The sequence below is a fragment of the Pongo abelii genome, chromosome 10, assembly GCF_028885655.2.
Source record: "Pongo abelii isolate AG06213 chromosome 10, NHGRI_mPonAbe1-v2.0_pri, whole genome shotgun sequence".
NCBI lineage: Eukaryota > Metazoa > Chordata > Mammalia > Primates > Hominidae > Pongo > Pongo abelii.
Window position 1 is genome coordinate 118,666,873 of NC_071995.2, and position 19,298 is coordinate 118,686,170.

At 41.3% G+C, this 19,298-nt stretch overlaps 1 protein-coding gene across 8 annotated transcripts in view; it reads right to left on the minus strand.

The window, feature by feature from the left end:
• CIT (citron rho-interacting serine/threonine kinase) overlaps positions 1 to 19,298 on the minus strand; it is a 189,867-nt gene that overhangs the window by 134,637 nt on the left and 35,932 nt on the right. For all 8 annotated transcript variants that reach the window (XM_024256949.3, XM_024256948.3, XM_063712267.1 and 5 more), the window contains exons 6-9: positions 14,461 to 14,603; positions 13,131 to 13,224; positions 5,539 to 5,742; positions 3,229 to 3,382 (exon numbers count right to left, since the gene is read on the minus strand). In XM_024256949.3, coding sequence (XP_024112717.2) covers positions 3,229 to 3,382; positions 5,539 to 5,742; positions 13,131 to 13,224; positions 14,461 to 14,603 — 595 coding nt within the window. The remainder of the gene's footprint in view (positions 1 to 3,228; positions 3,383 to 5,538; positions 5,743 to 13,130; positions 13,225 to 14,460; positions 14,604 to 19,298) is intronic.

Here is a 19,298-nt window from a genome sequence, read left to right on the forward strand (position 1 = left end):
TGCTTTTAACAAGGGACAATCTCTTATTGCAGAAGGCAGAAATATTCGACAGCCTGGAACCACCAGGCATTTAAGCAGCAACCATGAACTTGGGAAACTTAATGATTCGAAGTATTTTGGTTGATGAAAATCACTCAACATGTGTTTATGGAAAATAGGACTAGATAAAAGCATAATTTATGTTACAGTTACCTAGTTAGAAAATAGCTTAAAGAGCATGGAGTCAAGCAATGTTTTCAATCACAAATCTCTGAGTTGATTGCAAATAAAGCAGGGATCAGAGGTTGGTGAAAAATAGGAAAATTTGCTAGGAGACACTGAAGTTAATACCACACCTCTCTGCATAGTCAGAAATGCCATAAAACCACCAGGAAAACGCACTACCAATCCTCGGTGGGCATGAAGATCCCACCTGCTGGCTGAGCTACACTAAGTATCTAAACTAGGACTAGTCCCATCAAATACAAATACCCTAACTGGAATATGGTACCATGGATTGATTCCTGGAACAGAAACGGGACATGAGCGGGAGAATTGGTAAAATCCAAAAAAAGTCTGAAGTGTAGTTAACAGTAATGTACCAATATTAGTTTCGACAAATAGTTTTTCAAACACTTAGTTTGACAGTGACACTGTTATGTAAGAGTTAACACTGGGGGCTGGGTGCGGTGGCTCACGTCTGTAATCCCAGCACTTTGGGAGGCCGAGGTAGGCGGATCACCTGAGGTCAGGAGCTTGAGATCAGCCTGACCAACATGGTGAAACCCTGTCTCTACTGAAAATACAAAAAGTAGCCGGGCATGGTGGTGCACGCCTGTGGTCCCAGCTACTCGGAGGCTAAGGCAGAAGAATCGCTTGAACCCAGGAGGCGGAGGTTGCAGTGAGCCAAGATCGTGCCACCACACTCCAGCCTGGGTGACGGGGAGACTGTGTCTCAAAAAATAAATAAATAAATATAAAAAAGAGTTAACGTTGGGGAAAACTGGGTGAAAGGTATGTGGGAACTCTTCCATACTACCTTTGCAACTTTTCTATAAATCTAATATTATTCCAAAATAAAAGATTTATTAAAATTAGGGCTGGGTGCAATGGCTCATGCCTGTAATCCCAGTATTTTGGGAGGCCAAAGCAGGAGGATCACTTGAGCTCAGGAGTTCAAGACCAGCCTCGGCAACCTGGTGAAACCGCATCTCTACAAATACAAAAAAATTAGCACAGTGTGATGGCACACACCTGTGGTCCTAGCTACTTAGGAGGCTGAGATGGGAGGACTGCTTGAGCGTGGGAGGTCAAGGCTGCATGCAGTGAGCCGTGATCACGCCACTGCACTCCTGCCTGGTCCACAGAGTGAGACTCTGTCTCAAAAGTAAATAAATAAAGATATATTTAAATTAAAAGAATTTTTTGGCCAGGCCTGGTGGCTCACACCTGTAATCCCAGCACTTTGGAAGGCCGAGGCAGGCAGATCACCTGAGGTCAGGAGTTCAAGACCAGCCTGACCAACATGGAGAAACCCTGTCTCTACTAAAAACAGAAAATTAGCCAGGCGTGGTGGTGCATGCCTATAATCCCAGCTGCTTGGGAGGCTGAGGCAGGAGAATCGCTTGAACCCAAGAGGTGGAGGTTGCAGTGAGCAGAGATCGCACCACTGCACTCCAGCCTGGGCAACAAGAGCAAAACTCCGTCTCAAAAAAAAAAAAAGAATTTTTTAAAGCAAATACATTTTGTGAGTCTTCAGAGCCACTACACTGGGAGCTGGGAGTCAAATATATTATACCTAATTTATAAGTTAAGCTTTATATAACATAGGTATGTATGCACAGGAAAAAAGGTAGATGGGTTTCAGTACTATCATCAGTTTCACACATCCACGGGGAGACTTGGAACCTATGCGCCACAGATAGGAGAGTGGGGGACTACTTTAACTTTACTCAGGTAATCACCATTCACTGACTTACTTAAGTGGAGACACATTACTTAAGTGGAGACACATTCTTAGGCATGATCTTAGCAGGTTCATGAATAAAAAAAATTAACTGCTTATTCAAGAAGATTACAGAGATAAAAGGGCAAGACAAGAAAAGATTAAGTACTTGAACAGCATCTAAAAGAAAGTCTATTACATCTTTCTAAAAGCATAAAAGGAAGAATGCCCTGAAAATATATTACTGATTAAAATGTCTGAACCTTGGAGATTTGGGGGGAGATGTCTATTTATTTAGAAAAATAAAGCAATGTGGCCACCTGAATAATAAAAACATTTGCCAAGAAAGATTTATGGAAATGCGACCTACTTAAATATTTCAGCAGAAGGTTAGAGAAACCATCAAAATGGTTTACAACTGGACAATACTGATTTTTTACCATACTATGTCCTAGCTGAAGGTGCAAGCAATTATAATTATAACACATCTCCAATCAGAAGCCTGGTTTTGACACCTAGAAACAGATTCCATTTCCCAACCTCCCTCCATCACCAAAAACAAAACACATACTCAAACAGGACAACTGCTTTCCTACTGGCTCTAATCCGTGCTGATCATTCAGTAGAACACATTCAATCAACAACACATCCAAGAATTAAAAAGATTTTTAAAAGACCACCAACTGGTAAAAGAAAAAAGAGCTTTGTGTGGTTTCTGTTGATAATAAACCAGGTCTTTGTTTTTAATGAATTCATTCAGTTTGCACTGATTATAAAAAGTGATGTATGAATGAATCTACTGTGCATATACATTGTAGGTTTTACATGCTTGTGAGCAAAGACAAATATTATCGAGAGAAACAAATGAATAAACACAGGGAGGTGTTTATGGTTTTTGTTTAAACTCAGCCATTAGCAGAACAACCTGGGCATGTTGCCTAATCTGAGTCTTTTTCCTGATATGTGAATGAAATACCTAGATCCACTTTTTTGGAAGAAACTGTGTCAAACCAAGTGACAACCTTCAAATTCCATGAATCTGTGCCTCTAACTTACTGAGGGATAATATTCTAAAGGCCACATAAACACGGAGTTTGATAAATGACCCAGTTCTACACAAACAATTTTAAAGCAGAATTATTACTCAAAGACAGCTATATCATTAGCCTTTACTACTCCTGTAGATAATTAAAGCCTTTATTTATATAATTTACAGAAGCTTCTTTGGGCCAGAATAATCTCAGATCTCTCTTGAGTGTTTCATAATCCCAACATCCCAAATTAAGGAAAACAGCCCTACTTACAGTTACGAATGTTATTCCAGTCGATTTTAGAGAAGAAAGGATGGCAGCAAAGACCTTCAAACTTCAGTCTCTCTTTCTGGCCACACAACAAGCTTTGAATCAGATCAAGAAAGTCACTGCTCACTTTGGGGTCATCTGGAAACCTCAAAAACCGCTGTTCCAAAAAAAATAAGAGAATTATTTCCTTAGCAGGGATTCCGTTTCTCATGCCCCAAAGTGAAGAAAGTATTTCTCATATATGCAAGTTTCTTTTTTTGTTGTTTTTTAGAGAAGGAAGTTTCATGCCCTCTTCCCTTTGGACCAAAGGCATGTTCCCAAAATAAGTGGCCTGTTCACATCAATAGGCTTAGTTCCTTTGCAGGGGTTCAGCGTCCTCCATGGCTTGACCCCGGCTCCCCTTCCCATCTCATCTTGCCACGCTCCCCACCTCTCCCTTTGCTGTCCAACAATGATGAGCTATTTAAAGCTCCCTGAACAAATCACGCTGTTCTCGCTGCTTTCCTTGGCTACCTTTTCTATCCTATAACTCCTTTCTGCATGTTCCCTCTGCACTCTACTTTTGCACATACACAATGCGCTGTGATTTCAGTGTGATGAAAAAGGAAGAAGGCAGAGAGGGCCTGCTTCTTCTGCTCATCCCTGTAAACCTGGTACCTAACAGTGCCTGGTATGATAATGCACTCGTTATTGAATGATTGAATGAGTGAGTGAGCTAAAGGGAAGGAAATAAATTAGCTCCAAGAGTCACCTAAGGGGAAATTTTCACTCAAGAGGAGGCTCAAGAATAACAAATAATGTATGTACATAAAAATATGTATTAAGCATTCCAGAAAGATGAAAATTAGGTGAGATACAAAAACCTAGGAAATACGTTCCTTTTCCTTTTGGTTGAAACTAAAAAATATACATTTATCAGAGCCTTAAGAAATGAGCTTCACAGGCCGGGCACAGTGGCTCATGCCTGTAATCCCAATACTTTGGGAGGCCAAGGCAGGTGGATCACCTGAGATCAAGAGTTCAAGACCAGCCTAGCCAACATGGTGAAACCCCATCTCTACTAAAAATACAAAAATTAGCCAGGCATGGTGGTGGGTACCCGTGATCCCAGCTACTCAGGAGGCTGAGGCAGGAAAATCGCTTGAACCCAGGAGGCAGGGGTTGCAGTGAGCCGATATTGAGCCACTGCACTCCAGCCTGGGTAACAGAGCAAGATTCCATCTCAAAAAAAAAAAAAAATAGGCTTAATGTAGTAGAAAGTACAGTTATCAGAAAATAGTTTTACTGTATATATATATATAGTAAAACACATATCTATATGTAATTGTATTTCTAATTCATTTCCTCATTCAATTTTAATACCATATTCAACAGTTAGTACTAAGAAGGAGTATATTGAAAAATTAAGAGCATGGACTTCAGGGCCAGACTGCCTGTGTTATTTTGGGCCAGTTACTTCACCATCAGTGCTTTGGTTTCCTCATCTATAAATGAAAATAATAATACTTACCTCACAGGGTTGTTTGAAGATTAACTAACTGACTAAACTATATCTCCTCAATTCTAAGACTCACAGTTATTCACAGTTAACAGCACTGAAATCAAGATGCATTTTATAATCAATAAAAATATCATAGACTCACTGGCAGCAGTTTTTCTTTCTTAGCAGTACATAAAATAATGGTGTAGTCTTATCATTACTGGCAGCTGAGATTCCATGAAATACAATTAATAAAATGTTTAGAATAGCCTTTGGCACAGAGTTAAGTGCCATATAAGTATTTGCTATTATTATTTTCCAGCACTGCTGAAACACTCATTCACACAATTTTTAAATAACATCTAACATTCTATAAATATTCATTCACACAATACGTACAAAATATTCATGCACACAATTTTTAAACAACATTCTATAAACATTCATTCACACAATTTTTTGTTTTGTTTTGTTTTGTTTTTTAGACAGAGTCTCACTCTGTTGCCCAGGCTGCTGGAGTACAGTGGCGCAATCTTAGCTCACTGCAAGCTCCGCCTCCCGGGTTCATGCCATTCTCCTGCCTCAGCCTCCAGAGTAGCTGGGACTACAGACGCCCACCACCACAATTGGCTAATTTTTTTGTATTTTTTAGTAGAGATGGGGTTTCACCGTTTTAGCCAGGATGGTCTCAATCTCCTGACCTCGTGATCCACCCACCTCGGCCTCCCAAAGTGCTGGGATTACAGGCATGAGCCACCACGCCCAGCCTCATTCACACAATTTTTAAATAACATTTCTCAATATGACATCAAAATCTTCTAAGGACTCTTTACCTGGAAATTCATGATGTTATTGAAGGTTCTGGCAGAGGTTCCCTCTGTGAAGGGGGATCTCCCATAAATCATCTCATAGGCAATCACGCCCACTGACCACCAGTCACAGTCCAGGCCGTAGGTGCCTTTTCCGTCCCCGTTCATCACAGTCAGCACTTCAGGAGCCATGTAATCTGGGGTCCCAATAGGGAGTTTGGCATTCACCTAGAATCCCATCAATAAAACGAATACAGCAAACTTTCAATTATCCTCAAGTAGACTGCCAACAGCCACATTTCAGACACAAGCTGATTTGCCACTGATTACTATTCTCCCAGGCACTTAAACCAGCTGTCAAGTGGCACACTGTCAGGAAATGAAAACGCTTTACTAATTTAAAAAAAAAAAAGCACACAGCATATAATGCAATCCAAGGGCAAAAGGGCAAGAGTTGTTGATGATATACACACACCCTTCGGTTATACGAATGAGAGTTGGATATACCGGGAATGGAAGATGTCTTTCCTAATGCAAGTTATTGATATGATAGAACTTCTCTTATGATAACAGCAAAATGATAATAAACTCTAAAAATGAATCTAAAAGATCAACCTAACCATTACTAGAAAACTGGCAATTGGCCAGGTGCAGTGGCCCATGCCTGTAATCCCAACACTTTGGGAGGCCAAAGTGGGTGGATCATTTGAGGCCAGGAGTTTGAGACCAGCATGGCCAACATGGTGAAGCCCCATCTCTACTAAAAATACAAAAATTAGTCAGGCGTGGTGGTGCACACCCGTGGTCCCAGCTACTCGGGAGGCTGAGGCACAAGAATCGCTTGAACCTGGGAGGCGGAGGTTGCAGTGAGCCAAGATTGTGCCATTACACTCCAGCCTGGGTGACAGCGAGACTGTAAGAAAATAAAAGAAAAAAGAAAAGAGAAGAGAAGAGAAGGGAAGAGAAGAAAACTGGTGGCTAACTGACAATATAATATTACAAATCTCAAGTTCAAAAATTTGGAAAACTGCCTTTGGAATTAACGTTCCTACTTCAACCTACCCACAGGGCAAGACATGATAATTAACTTCCACCCAGGGCCCAAGGTTAATGAGTTCCTTTTCCTCACCCCTAACCCTTGTTCCTGTGATTCCCTCCCCCACTGTTCAGAAACCCAGGGGCTTATTATCCAATGGCACCCAAGCACCTGACCTTGGCAAAGATTAGGACAATACAGAAGGGCATTTTATAAAGCTAAATGTAACCCATTTAAAGGACTGTCCTTTTTTTCTGAGAATTTGTCTTTCTGACTTTTTTAGTGTTTAAATGTCCTTTGTTTCTTGATATGCTGTTGATAAAAGAAGTAGGCTTTCTTCCCCTCATACCCACCCCTGTCTAGGCAGCCTAGTAAGCTGGCAACCCTTTTGGTCTTCAAAATTATTTTGATGTTTTACTGAGCCATGAAATTTGAAGTCTAAAGATTCCTTCTCTAACTTTTCTCCTCATCAAAACAGAGAGGCCCTGATTTTAGTTATATAGTGTTGTTGACCAGCTGTCCTATAACTCTATATCATAATGGGCTTCTCTCAGGTCAGCAGTTACATGGTACAAAAGAACTTTTTCCTCATTAAACGATGGTAAGTGCCCCTGAGTGAGCCAAGAGATTTTGTGGGTAAGTCCACATACCTTGAAGGCTGGGCTTTACACCAAGAAAGTAAATTTGCTTTGCTTTAACTGAGTGTGGAGAGGAAAGTGAATGTTTAGTGAGGACATGATGAGGTCTCCTCTCCCCAGGGCTGATTCTGGATGAAGCTCTTCCAGCCTGTAACTTGAATCTCATCCATTCCTCTGCCATGAGACTTTCTCATTATATGAAACAGACCTATTCTTCCCTCTCCTCTCTTTTCACCCCTCCGGCCTGCACTCTGATACAGGTTTTTCCAAGCCCTAAACCCAGAAAGCAGTGTGATACAATCATTCCTGACATGGATTGTCCACTGGTTTGGGCAATAAAACTTCCCCTGTAAGTGCCCCTTCAAGAAAGTCAGATGGTCACACCATCCAAAACCCACAGGCAAGCTTGGCTTGATGGACAGAAGGGGAGACAAAGGGGAAAATATTTGGCCTAAGACAAAACCACAGGGTGACTTAAGCTTGAAGAACTGAAAGTAGCTTAAGTCAAGGAGAAGCCTTAATATGTTGGGAAATCTGGGCTGATTCTGTTTTTTAACATGTATGTAAATGTTAAAGAGCTCAGCACAGGTTAGGATTAAACTAAAGGGTTTTTGTTAAAATGCACTGACAATAACCAATAGATTTTTTTTTTTTTTCGAGATGGAGTCTCGCTCTGTCGCCAGGCTGGAGTGCAGTGGTGCAATCTCAGCTCACTGCAACCTCCGCCTCCCAGGTTCAAGCAATTCTCTTGCCTCAGCCTCTCAAGTAGCTGGGACTACAGGTGCGTGCCACCACACCCAGATAATTTTCGTATTTTTAGTAGAGACGGGGTTTCACTATGTTTGGCCAGGATGATCTCAATCTCTTGACCTCGTGATCCACCCATCTCGGCCTTCCAAAGTGCTGGGATTACAAGGATGAGCCACAGAGCCTGGCCGCAATAGGTATTTTTTAAATAACAAAACAAGAGAAAGAAAACTGTAACATCTTGATTTGACTAGGTAATGAAAATGCTACTATATTGTTGATTAAATACTTATCCTTTATGTCTAATTACCTTGCAGGACCTAACTACGCAATTGTTGAATACATACCATTTGCATTTACTGGATTTTGTTTTATTGCCACAGACTGTTGAGGAATATTCAGTTCTCCTTATTTGCAGCTCACAGGGCACAGTCACTTGTTCACAACCAAAGAGTTGCAAAAACAGAATTGACTGGGACGTGTTTCTCAGGATGACCCAGCTAAACAGTATGAATTGCCAATGCCTCATTTGCAAACTAATGATAAGACTTATCAAAGAAAGATAATTCCCCAACTAATTTTTGCCCTCTAACAGATACATGGTTATACACATTTATGCACAGTCATTTTCTAATTTTCTAAATTTTATTAATTTGTAGTAGAAAGCTATGAAGGGAAAAATACCCACTGGCTTCCTCTTAAGTGCATAATAGTGATTAGCAAAGGCATTACTCTTTGTTAATTAACAAATCTCTAAGTGTGTAATAGTAATTAACAAACGTTTTTAATGACAGTTAATGACTGCTAAGTTCCCATTAGTCACTGACCCCCAAGCACATTAAACCTGTTCAACACGTAATCTCACATGTCCTGATTATGATTTTGCAATATGCTTTCACTCTCCTCTGGTGGCAATTCAGCCAGCTAATCTGGGTGAGATATTAAAAGCGAACCTGTAGTAGGGGCCCAGCCTGCCTGCAGGAGAACACTATCTGATTGGGCCCAAGTACTACTTAACTTAGTTAATTTTTTTTTTTTTTTTTTTTAAAAAGACTGTTGCTCTGTCGCCCAGGCTAGAGTGCAGTGGCACGATCGTGGCTCACTGCAACCTCCACCCCCTGGGTTCAAGCAATTCTCCTGCCTCAGCCTCCCAAATAGCTGGGACTACAGATGCGTACCACCATACCCAGCTAATTTTTAAAATTTTTTTTTAGTAGAGACAGGGTTTCACCATGTTGGCCAGGCTGGTCTCAAACTCCTGACCTCAGGTGATCTGCTCGCCTCAGCCTCCCAAAGTGCTGGGATTACAGGCATGTGCCACCACTCCTGGCCAACTTAGTTAATTTTTACTGTATTAACAGGGAAGAAAAAAAACAAGTTCAGAAGACTATATGAGAATGACTAGGGGACAGAAGAGTCTGCCATATTTTGGGAGAAAGGGGGAGAAGGAAAAGAAAGGAAGAAAGGAAGGAAAGGGGGGAAGAACTGAAAGAGGGAGAGAGGGAGGGAGAAAGAAGAGTTAGCTTAGCAGATTCTTTTACTAACAAAAAGCAGATGAGGAAGAAAGAAAACCAATGTCTTCCTCCTCCTAACCCCTTTCCATAAAACGCTTCAACATGGTGAAACCCATCTCTACTAAAAATACAAAAATTAGCCAGGCATGGTGGCAGGCACCTGTAATCCCAGCTACTCGGGGAGCTGAGGCAGGAGAATCTCTTGAACCCAGGAGGCAGAGGTTGCAGTGAGCCAAGGTCACCCACTGCACTCCAGCCTGGGTGACAGAGCAAGACTCTGTCTTGAAAGAAAAGAAGAGAAGAGAAGAGAAGAGAAGAGCTTACACATAAAACTATTTAAACCTAACTTTACCCATCAAGTTGCCTAGGGCATAAGTATATACCTGCAGAAGCAGGGGGAAAAGGAGTTCTTACTACGTTGTTCCTCTTGTGGAAAATAAAGCTTTTCACTCCTACATAAATCTAAAAAGGGCTATCTCTTGTGGGGTTGCAACTGCCAAATGGGGTTGATTATCACTTACTATGCTATATAATGTGGTTTATCTACAATCTCCTTACAACTGTTTTCATGAGAGCCGAATGAGACACATTGGAACTCAGCTGTTCACCATTCTTTGAGATTCTAATGAAGTGAAGTGGGTGACCTAAGTCACACAGCAGGTCTTAGAGTCACTAGGCCCTGTGTTTACTAACAGAAAATACTCCAAAGCAACATTCTGAATGAGAAACTTGAAATAAGACAATGGATAATGGAAAACTGAACAGATCTAAGATTCACAGGTATCCAAACTACAAAGATATTATGTGGGGGTGATAGGGAAGGGATTGACTGATTTGGGGTAAGTAATATACGGTAGTTCCAGTAAATGTGGATTATATTTTATATGGTATACTATGAGTACAGGCAACATTTAGAACCTACTTTAGGCCTACAGACATTTCATTTAAAGGAAATATGTTTAACCCAACACCACTATTAAAAATATCCCCCCAAAAATTATAATTTTATATCTACACTTGATCTAGTGTACAGATTATTGCTCTTCTATAACAAAAAGGACTTTGCACTTAATGCAAAAAATTCCTTCTTATCTGCTTGTCACGTTCCAACCCTAAAAGCTTAAGAGAAAAAGAGAGGAAATATTCTCAAGTGTGTGGTATTGAGTGTCATATCTCCTTGATCAAAATAATCAGAGACTGAGCCTTGTTGTAAATAAACCTGGGAGGCTCCCCACCCGGAGTGAAGGTTGTTACAATTATAACTGAAAAGGGCAGTTTGAAGCACTAAAAAATAGAAACTGGGAACCCTGTCTCTCCACCAAGAGCTCCGAAGAGAATGACCCCAGACACAGAGATAGGGTCTTATTCTTAATTCCTATTTATTTACCAAGCAGTAACTTTGGAACTTGATTAGTTTGCTGAGTAGGTTTTCTTACTGCAAACACAAATTCCTGTCTAATTAATTAGCTTTCTGATGCTTCTCAACCTACTGCAGGCATGATCAACTAAGGGTTCTCAAACCCCATTTCCCCCAACCCTCCCACCCCAGGCACATCTGGCAATGTCTAGACACATCTTTGGTTATCGCAGCTGGAGGGGAGGGTGCTAATGGCATCTAGGAGGTAGGAGTCAGGGATGCAGCTAAACATCTTATACAGCGCATCACCCACAACAAAGAATTAATTCAGATCAAAATGTCAGTAGTGCTGAGGTTACGTTGTCAATGTACCTATGCTTCAATTTATTTCTAAATCCATGATTTTTTTTTTAATTTCACGAATGCAGCATATAAATTTGTTTTAAGACAGGGTCTTGTTCTGTCACCCAGGCTGGAATGCAATGGTGCAAACATGGGCTCATCGCAGCCTCAACCTCCTCGGCTTCAGCAATCCTCCTGTCTTGGCCTCCCACGTGGCTGGGGCTACAAGCATGTACTACCATGTCTGGCTAATTTTTTGATTTTTTGTAGAGACTAGGTCTCATTTTGTTGCCCAGGCTGGTCTCAAACTCAAGCAATCCTCCCGCCTCGATCTCCCAACGTGCTGGGATTACAGGTGTGAGGCACTGCACCCGGCCCATATAAATGTTTAATCCTAAGTGATAAAACTGCATTATTTTAACTTTTTTTCTGTGCTTTATTCCACTAAATTTAATACCTAAGTTTTCATGCCTGTTTCTAAATTGTACATAATTTTTAAAACATAAAATGCTTTGTAGTTATAGCAATATAATCTAATTCTTAATGTAATGATCAAGTGAACAGATTATAAGAAAATAACCTGAAAAAAAGAATAGTGCTGAGACTGAGAAACTTTGACACTGGACAACATAGGGAACTTATTTTTCCAAGGGCCTGAACACCAAGAAAATTATCTCAAGTAGGTCTCAGGTCTGCAGAACAAACAGGCCAGATGCTAGAGGGCAAAAACTTAATGCAACTCCAAGCCTTTTCTTAACATCAACCTAATAATATCCACTTTTATGGAAGCAGTTTAAGAAAAAAAGAGCCGGGCGCAGTGGCTTACGCCTGTAATCCCAGCACTTTGGGAGGCCGAGGCGGGCGGATCACGAGGTCAGGAGATGGAGACCATCCTGGCTAACACGGTGAAACCCCATCTCTACTAAAAATACAAAAAATTAGCTGGGCGTGGTGGCGGGCGCTTGTAGTCCCAGCTACTCAGGAGGCTGAGGCAGGAGAATGGCGTGAACCCAGGGGGACGGAGCTTGCAGTGAGCCGAGATCGCGCCATTGCACTCCAGCCTGGGGGACAGAGCGAGACTCCGTCTCAAAAAAAAAAAAAAGAAAATTTTACATATTGTCCTTTATATAAAGGATTTAACTCTCAGACTTGGGGGGCACTTTGAAGAAAAGCTTCTCTAACCTCTTAAATTATGCATTTTAACTAGCATCAGTTTTTTCTAGAGAAAGTATAAAAGATCAAGTTCCCAAGGATTTGTCTAGGTCACCAAGTGGCTCAGTTGTAAAATCAGTCTTAAAACCTAAGTCGATTTTCTCTTAGACCTATCCTTTTTTGTGGAGTTGACTTCCAAATTCATATTTTAGTACATATCAACTTTATTAGAAGATTTTTAAACTCTAATCTTTTTTTTACTTTGTCATCTTTTTCCTAAAGTAGTCTCATTCTTGATCTCAGTAGCTACCTTCCTGCCGTCCTACTTAGCATGTGGAATACAGTTTAATTTCTACCAAAGATCCAAGACTTAAAAATGATATTTTGAGCACTTGGTTCTTAACACTTAAGGATATTTGGTTCAAATGCTCCAGTGATTAATTTCAATTTTGCTGCATAGGAAATAGAGGATTTGACATACAGGAGTTTCCATTTCATCGAAATATTTTAAAGTAAAAAAGATAATATAACAAAAGACAGTCTATAACAGGCAAGGAAAATGAAGAGAGAAACAAAATAAGCATTTTCCTTTATTTCTAACCAAACTATAAGAATGCTCCTAAAAATGTCTTGGAGGGTATTAACAGGCACTATACATAAAAAGGTGCCACGGTCTGGGAAATAGTTCTGTGTCCCTGTCCCCACCTCCATACACTGCCAAAGTCTCCAAAACATTGTTCACCATTTTATCCCAACACTTCCCAAACTTAGGAGGACCAAGAATACTTTTTAGTATAAACTCTATTAAGCTATCTTATTCCATTTTTTACCATCTTGTTTGAATTCATTTTCGCGGCAGATCCAAAATCCACCAGCTTGATGTGTCCTGTGCGGTCAATGAGAATGTTCTCAGGCTTGATGTCTCTGTAAGAAAATCAGGACCATGAATTGCCTCCTCCATCCCAATCAGCAAGCAACTGCTAACCTAGAATCTCAATTGAGCCAAAAATCTTTGTTTATGTATTCTGTTATATAGACCTCCTCTATTGGTAGATATAAATGATTAGCATACATTTTGCAAAACGAATTTAACTGAAAGGAAGGAAGAGAGAGAGGGAGGGAGAGAGGGGGAAAGAGAAAGAGGGAGAGAGGGAGCAAAGAAGGATAGGAGAGAAAGAAAAGGAAGAGAAATGAAACACATATTATTCAATGGATTATTTCTCCTAGAGACACACATTTCACATGAGGAAAACTAAGGCCAAAAGGAGCTATGAAATTTTCCCAAGGTCATGTAGCTAGGCAATGGAAAAGCTGAGACTCTATCTCAAATTTTGTGATTCCTGGCCTAACAATCATTGTATTCCCACAACATTCTCAGATGTACACAAAACATCAGATGAATGAAGATATGAAGAACCACTTATCAACTGAGGATTTTGTAGGCCAGGCATGGTGGCTCATGCCTGTAATCCCAGCAATTTGGGAGGCCAAGGTGAGTGGATCATGAGGTCAGGAGATCGAGACCATCCTGGCCAACCTGGTGAAACCTCATCTCTACTAAAAATACAAAAATTAGCTGGGCATGGCGGTGCGTGCCTGTAATCCCAGCTACTTGGGTGGCTGAGGCAGGAGAATCACCTGAACCCAGGAGGCGGAGGTTGCCATGAGCCAAGATGGCGCCACTGCACTCCAGCCTGGCAACACAGTTAGACTCTGTCTCAAAAAAAAAAAAAAAAAAAAAAAAATTGTAAATTCTAACAGGCAGAGTTAGAGAAGTACAGCTCCATGGTCTTACACTACTATGTGATATGACATTTCCTTCTGCAAACCAAATTCAGTTCTTCTCCAAATTCAGTTCTTCTATCTTATAACCCAAAGAACCCATGCAAGAGTTCCCAGTCTTATTTAGCTACGTTAATAGATCTTACTAGCAAACTTGAGCACATTACAATTCTAGATCTATTGCCCTGCTGGATAGGCGAGCTGAAATGTCCTCCGTTTTGGAAAGTTTGCTTTCAGCCAGTTATTGGTAGAATGGCTAAAAATTGGATGGGGCGTTATCTTGATCCTGAAATCATTCATCCGCTCATTTCCATGCAGGAACTCTTATGCGACACAGGAAAATCCTCAGCATAAAAATGCTACCAGAGTCTCACTTACCGATGCACGTATCCCATCAGATGAACGCTGTGAACAGCCAAAATCAGCTCAGCTAGGTAAAACTGTATCAGGTTTTCATCTAACTGGTCCTCATATCTATTCAAAAGTGACAGCAAGTCCCCTCCAGGCTGATATTCCATGACCTGTATAGAACGCCAAAGTTATTAATTCTTCACACACCCAAAAATAGGGAATGCCTCAATTAGATCCTCAAATATCACCTGAAGTGTTATAATAACAAGGTCTCCACAAAGCAAAGAAGATGTGTAAGGCACACTGTAAGTCATGTAGGATGAAGTCCCTGCCCTAAGGAAATTACATCTGTTACCCAGGGGAATCAATATAATGAAAGACTAGTCCCAGACACCATGCACAGGGTTTGCAAGGCAAGCTTGAAAAGTTGAATTAAATCCACCCACTTCCCCACCCACAAGTTGACACCCCAGACATTCCCTAGGATTAGGTACAGTGTAGACGGATATTCCTAGAGGGCAACCACTCTCTTATATCCTTTCTGTATTCCCCTCAGCACCCAGCAGAATACAGAAGGCTTGCAATAAATGTGATACAATCTTTTCCTTTTATAGTCAGTGTGGAAGGCAACTGACAGCCTCTATTCAAAATTTAAATGTGAAAATATCCCCTTTGACCTAGTAATTCCACTTCTAACAATTTACTTTACAGGTACTTACAATAGTTTGCAGATAAATAGAAAGATAAATAGATTCCTTGCAGTATTGTTTGTAACAGGGGAAAAAAACATGGAAATCATTCAGCTATCCATCAGTTAGAGACTGGCTAAAATATGACATATGTAAACAATGGGATAAGACAAAGATATTAAAAACAAACAGATTCCATTTATTCATACTGCCATGGAAAATTGTCCACGACAATGTAAAATGAAATCTTGTAAAGAATAAAGTACAACCCCTTTTTTGTAATAAATAAGGAATTATTACGTGTGTTGGTACATACACAGGAAAAAAATCTTGAAGAAGAATATGAAGCCTCAAGTAAAATGTTTGATTAGCAAAAAGAAACTCTTCTACCCTAAGGAACTGAAATCCTTTCTCCTTTTGATGATAAACAGGTGTGATATTCCTGAGTCCCTAGGTGGCTATAAGGCCAGTTAGCCTGGGTGGCTTCAGCCTCCTGCTGGTGACTTCACCTCTCTGCCTTTCAGTTTCATCCTCTCTAAAACAGGGATAAGACTAATCCCCTTGCAGCACTGTGTGAGGATTGAGTAAGACAAGGTCCTCGGAGGGCCTGGCACAGTGCCTGGCACCAACATGAAGTCTTCACCTACCATTCAATTCCCATCCTTCCCCCCTCCAATTTACTGCATGATCCTTTCTGCTCTGGCCAGCAAAAAGAACCCATTTAGACAATCGCTGTAGCCATGTTAACCCTTATTGAGTTCTCCTGCCCTTCGCCCTGATTTCCCATTTTATTAGCCATGCTATAAATGTCTTGGAAGTTGTCTCATATGCTTTCTGGGAAAAAGGCAAGATCTGAATATACTTCTTTAAAAAAACACTAAATCTCACAAACTACTGCATTCCAAAAGCCAACTCGGGGATGTGAATTCTCACCATCATCCTCCAAACTCCTGCTTGCTTTTAGTCCAGAATTAGAAGAAAGCTCTAGACAAGTCAGAAGTAGAGCATCTGCACAGAGCCCCAAAGGCCTCAGGCTGGTCCAGTAAAATCTCCAGGAAGTGTGCCCGGCACCAAGGCAACCCCAAACCAGAGACCCCTGGAGAAGCCAGTGACTCGCGCATCCTCCCCGGGGGCTCCTTATAACCTGGGAATCTACTCCATTCGCACAGTTTCTGACAACAGCAGACATTAAGCCAGACACTGGACAATTGCATTTGAAGAGTAAGGTTCCATTTGTACAACAATTGCTGAAAAAAATTTGATTCATGGGCTGGGCACAGTGGCTCAGGCCTGTAATCCCAGCACTTTGGGAGGCCGAGGTGGGCGGATCACGAGGTCAAGAAATCGAGACCACCCTGGCCAACATGGTGAAACCCCGTCTTTACTAAAAATACAAACATTAACTGGGCATGGTGGTGCATGCCTGTAGTCCCAGCTACTCTGCAGGCTGAGGCGGGAGAATCGCTTGAACCTGGGAGGCAGAGGTTGCAGTGAGCTGAGATCACGCCACTGCACTCCAGCCTGGCAACAGAGCGAGACTCCATCTAAAAAAAAAAAAAAAAAAAAGATTTATGAACAAGAGAAACACTTAGAAGGGGGCAGCACCTAACATACACACTTTCTTTCCCCCAAGTTCCTAGCAGACATTAGTTACTCACCCCAGTCCTCGAGGAGCCCACAGGAGCCACCTGGCTGCCTGTAGCTCACCCACTCATCCCAACCTGGTTCTCCATAGGCCCTGGGTATGTGGGTGAATGCTAATTTATATGTCTGTTTTAAATATATATTGACATTAAAAAGGTCTTAAATATCCAAAAAAAGAAAAAGGAAAGAAAGTCACAGATAATAACAGAAGTATTTATACTTTTAGTACTGAAATGTCTTAAAATAAGAACAATGCATATTTATGACGACATGCCACAGTTATAAATTTCCTATGGCTGTATTAAAGATGTGAAAAAAAACAGTATGGCTTGTAAGTTTAAGGCTGAGAAAGTCATATGCATAGCAGAGCAGCCACTGGCAACTCTTAAGAACTGACAAACTGAACACAACTTAGTATTTGGCAGCTACTCCTGACATTCTATTTGCAATGACCAGTAAAATAGTTCAGAAAACAAGAGCCAGCTTGTAAAGTGGCAAAAAGACATGTATTCTTTGCTTCCATTCAGAAGATCCAACTTCCTGAACTGAAAATCCCCTCCCAAATCAGATCAGTCTAAGAGTGCAACAACTTCCCATTTCTTCATAACCAGGGTTGATTGAGAAAAGAAGCAACAAAAATTACAACAGCTGCTACACAGCATGCTTCACAACATGAGGCCAAAACAGACACACTCAATGACAAACCTCTAAATAGACCGGGTCCTTATCAAAGATGCTAATCAAACTTGACCCACCAACACTATTCCAGGTTACCACACCAAAAATTCCAACAGTGCACCATTAGGAGAATATAATCCAGACATTTACTGAGTAAATGTGGCTATCCCAAGATGTTACCCATATCCCAAAACTGTACTACTAGGGTATAGCTGCTCATTCTAGTATGAATGGAGCCCATGGGGAAGATGGCTTGTGTGTGGCCAACCAAGGCTTATTCAATCATCATGCTGTTAGAGCTTAAAGATACAATAAAGACCCAGGACTTGAGTGCTTTCACAAAATACGTTTGGATTGTTAAAACGGCACCAAGAGGTTCCAAAAGCATCATCTAAAATAACAAACTAGGAGTCTTCGAGTCTTCTTATCAGGTGACTTGCTGTGAACCAAAGAACAGGGTCAGCAGAAAATGATGAAGAAGTTAAGGACCAAGTTGCCACCCAGGTTGTGACCGAGAGTCCATTCACAGCATCTGGTTTTGTCCAAAAATGTAACTCTGTCCCTGACTTTTACTCTTCAGAGATGCCCAGTAAGGCACTGATTCTAAAAACCAGGATAGCCTTGGCTTCTACCCCAAGACAACTGTAGGTCCTCTAGGTTAGAACTTCCCAAGCCTGATTGTCCATCAGAATCACCAGGAGAAGTGCTTGTTAAAAACAAGATAAGCCAGGCGTGATGGCTCATGCCTATCCTAGCCCTTTGGGAGGCTGAGGCAGTACAATCGCTTGAGGCCAGGAGTTTCGAGACCAGCTTGGGCAACAAAGTGAGACCCCACCTGTAATAAAAATTAAAAATTTAAAAGAAAATAAAATAGACTCATCTTAATCAATATTTGAGTGCCTATCACGTGCCAGCCACTATTCTAGATATTAGGGAAACAGCAGTGAATAAAACAGAAAAAATCCCCGCCTCCATACAGCTGACGTTCTGGTATAATGAAAAATAGTTTTGTTTTTTTGGGTTTTTTTTGAGACGAAGTCTCACTCTGTCGCTCAGACTGGAGTGCAGTGCCATGATCTCGGCTCACTGCAACCTCTGCCTCCCGGGTTCAAGCGATTCTCCTGCCTCAGCTTCCCGAGTAGCTGGGACTACAGGCACGTGCCACCATGCCCAGCTAATTTTTGTATTTTTAGTAGAGACGGGATTTCATCATGTTGGCCAGGCTGGTCTCGAACTCCTGACCTCAAGTGATCCACCCGCCTCGGTCTCCCAATGTGCTGGGATTACAGGTGTGAGCCACTGCACCCGGCAAGAATTTTAAAATAATAATAATAAGCAGTATAGTAAGGTAAAGCATATCTCTTTCCCATCCCAACCACTTAGGGAGCTTAAAGGATTCCAGGGAATAACCCCAGACTTCATGGATCACATTCCATGGGTGGGACCCAGGAATCTACAGTTTTAAGGAGCTACTGGGGTGATTCAGATGCAGCTAGCCTAGCACTGTGTTGGGACCCACTGCTGAGGAGGCTGTGGAACCAATATGGCTCCCTACTCCAAGTGAATTAAAAGTTTCCATAGCAGCAATGCCCTTGATGAAACATGGCTTTCATATAGCCATCACCTCTGCTGCTTATATTTTTTTCAGTGACTACCTGGAGCCTTTCTGCATATCAAGACAAGATCACTGACAACAAAGGGCTGGAAAATAACCAGTCCATCAGCACTGAAGCCAATGATCTTCCCTCCTTGCAAGGACTGGAGATGTCTCCTGCACACACAATGAGCAGCTGCAGGTCACCCAAATGAGGATCACCAAGGCATAGTAATCAAAGGCTGGGGGCACAGAAGGAG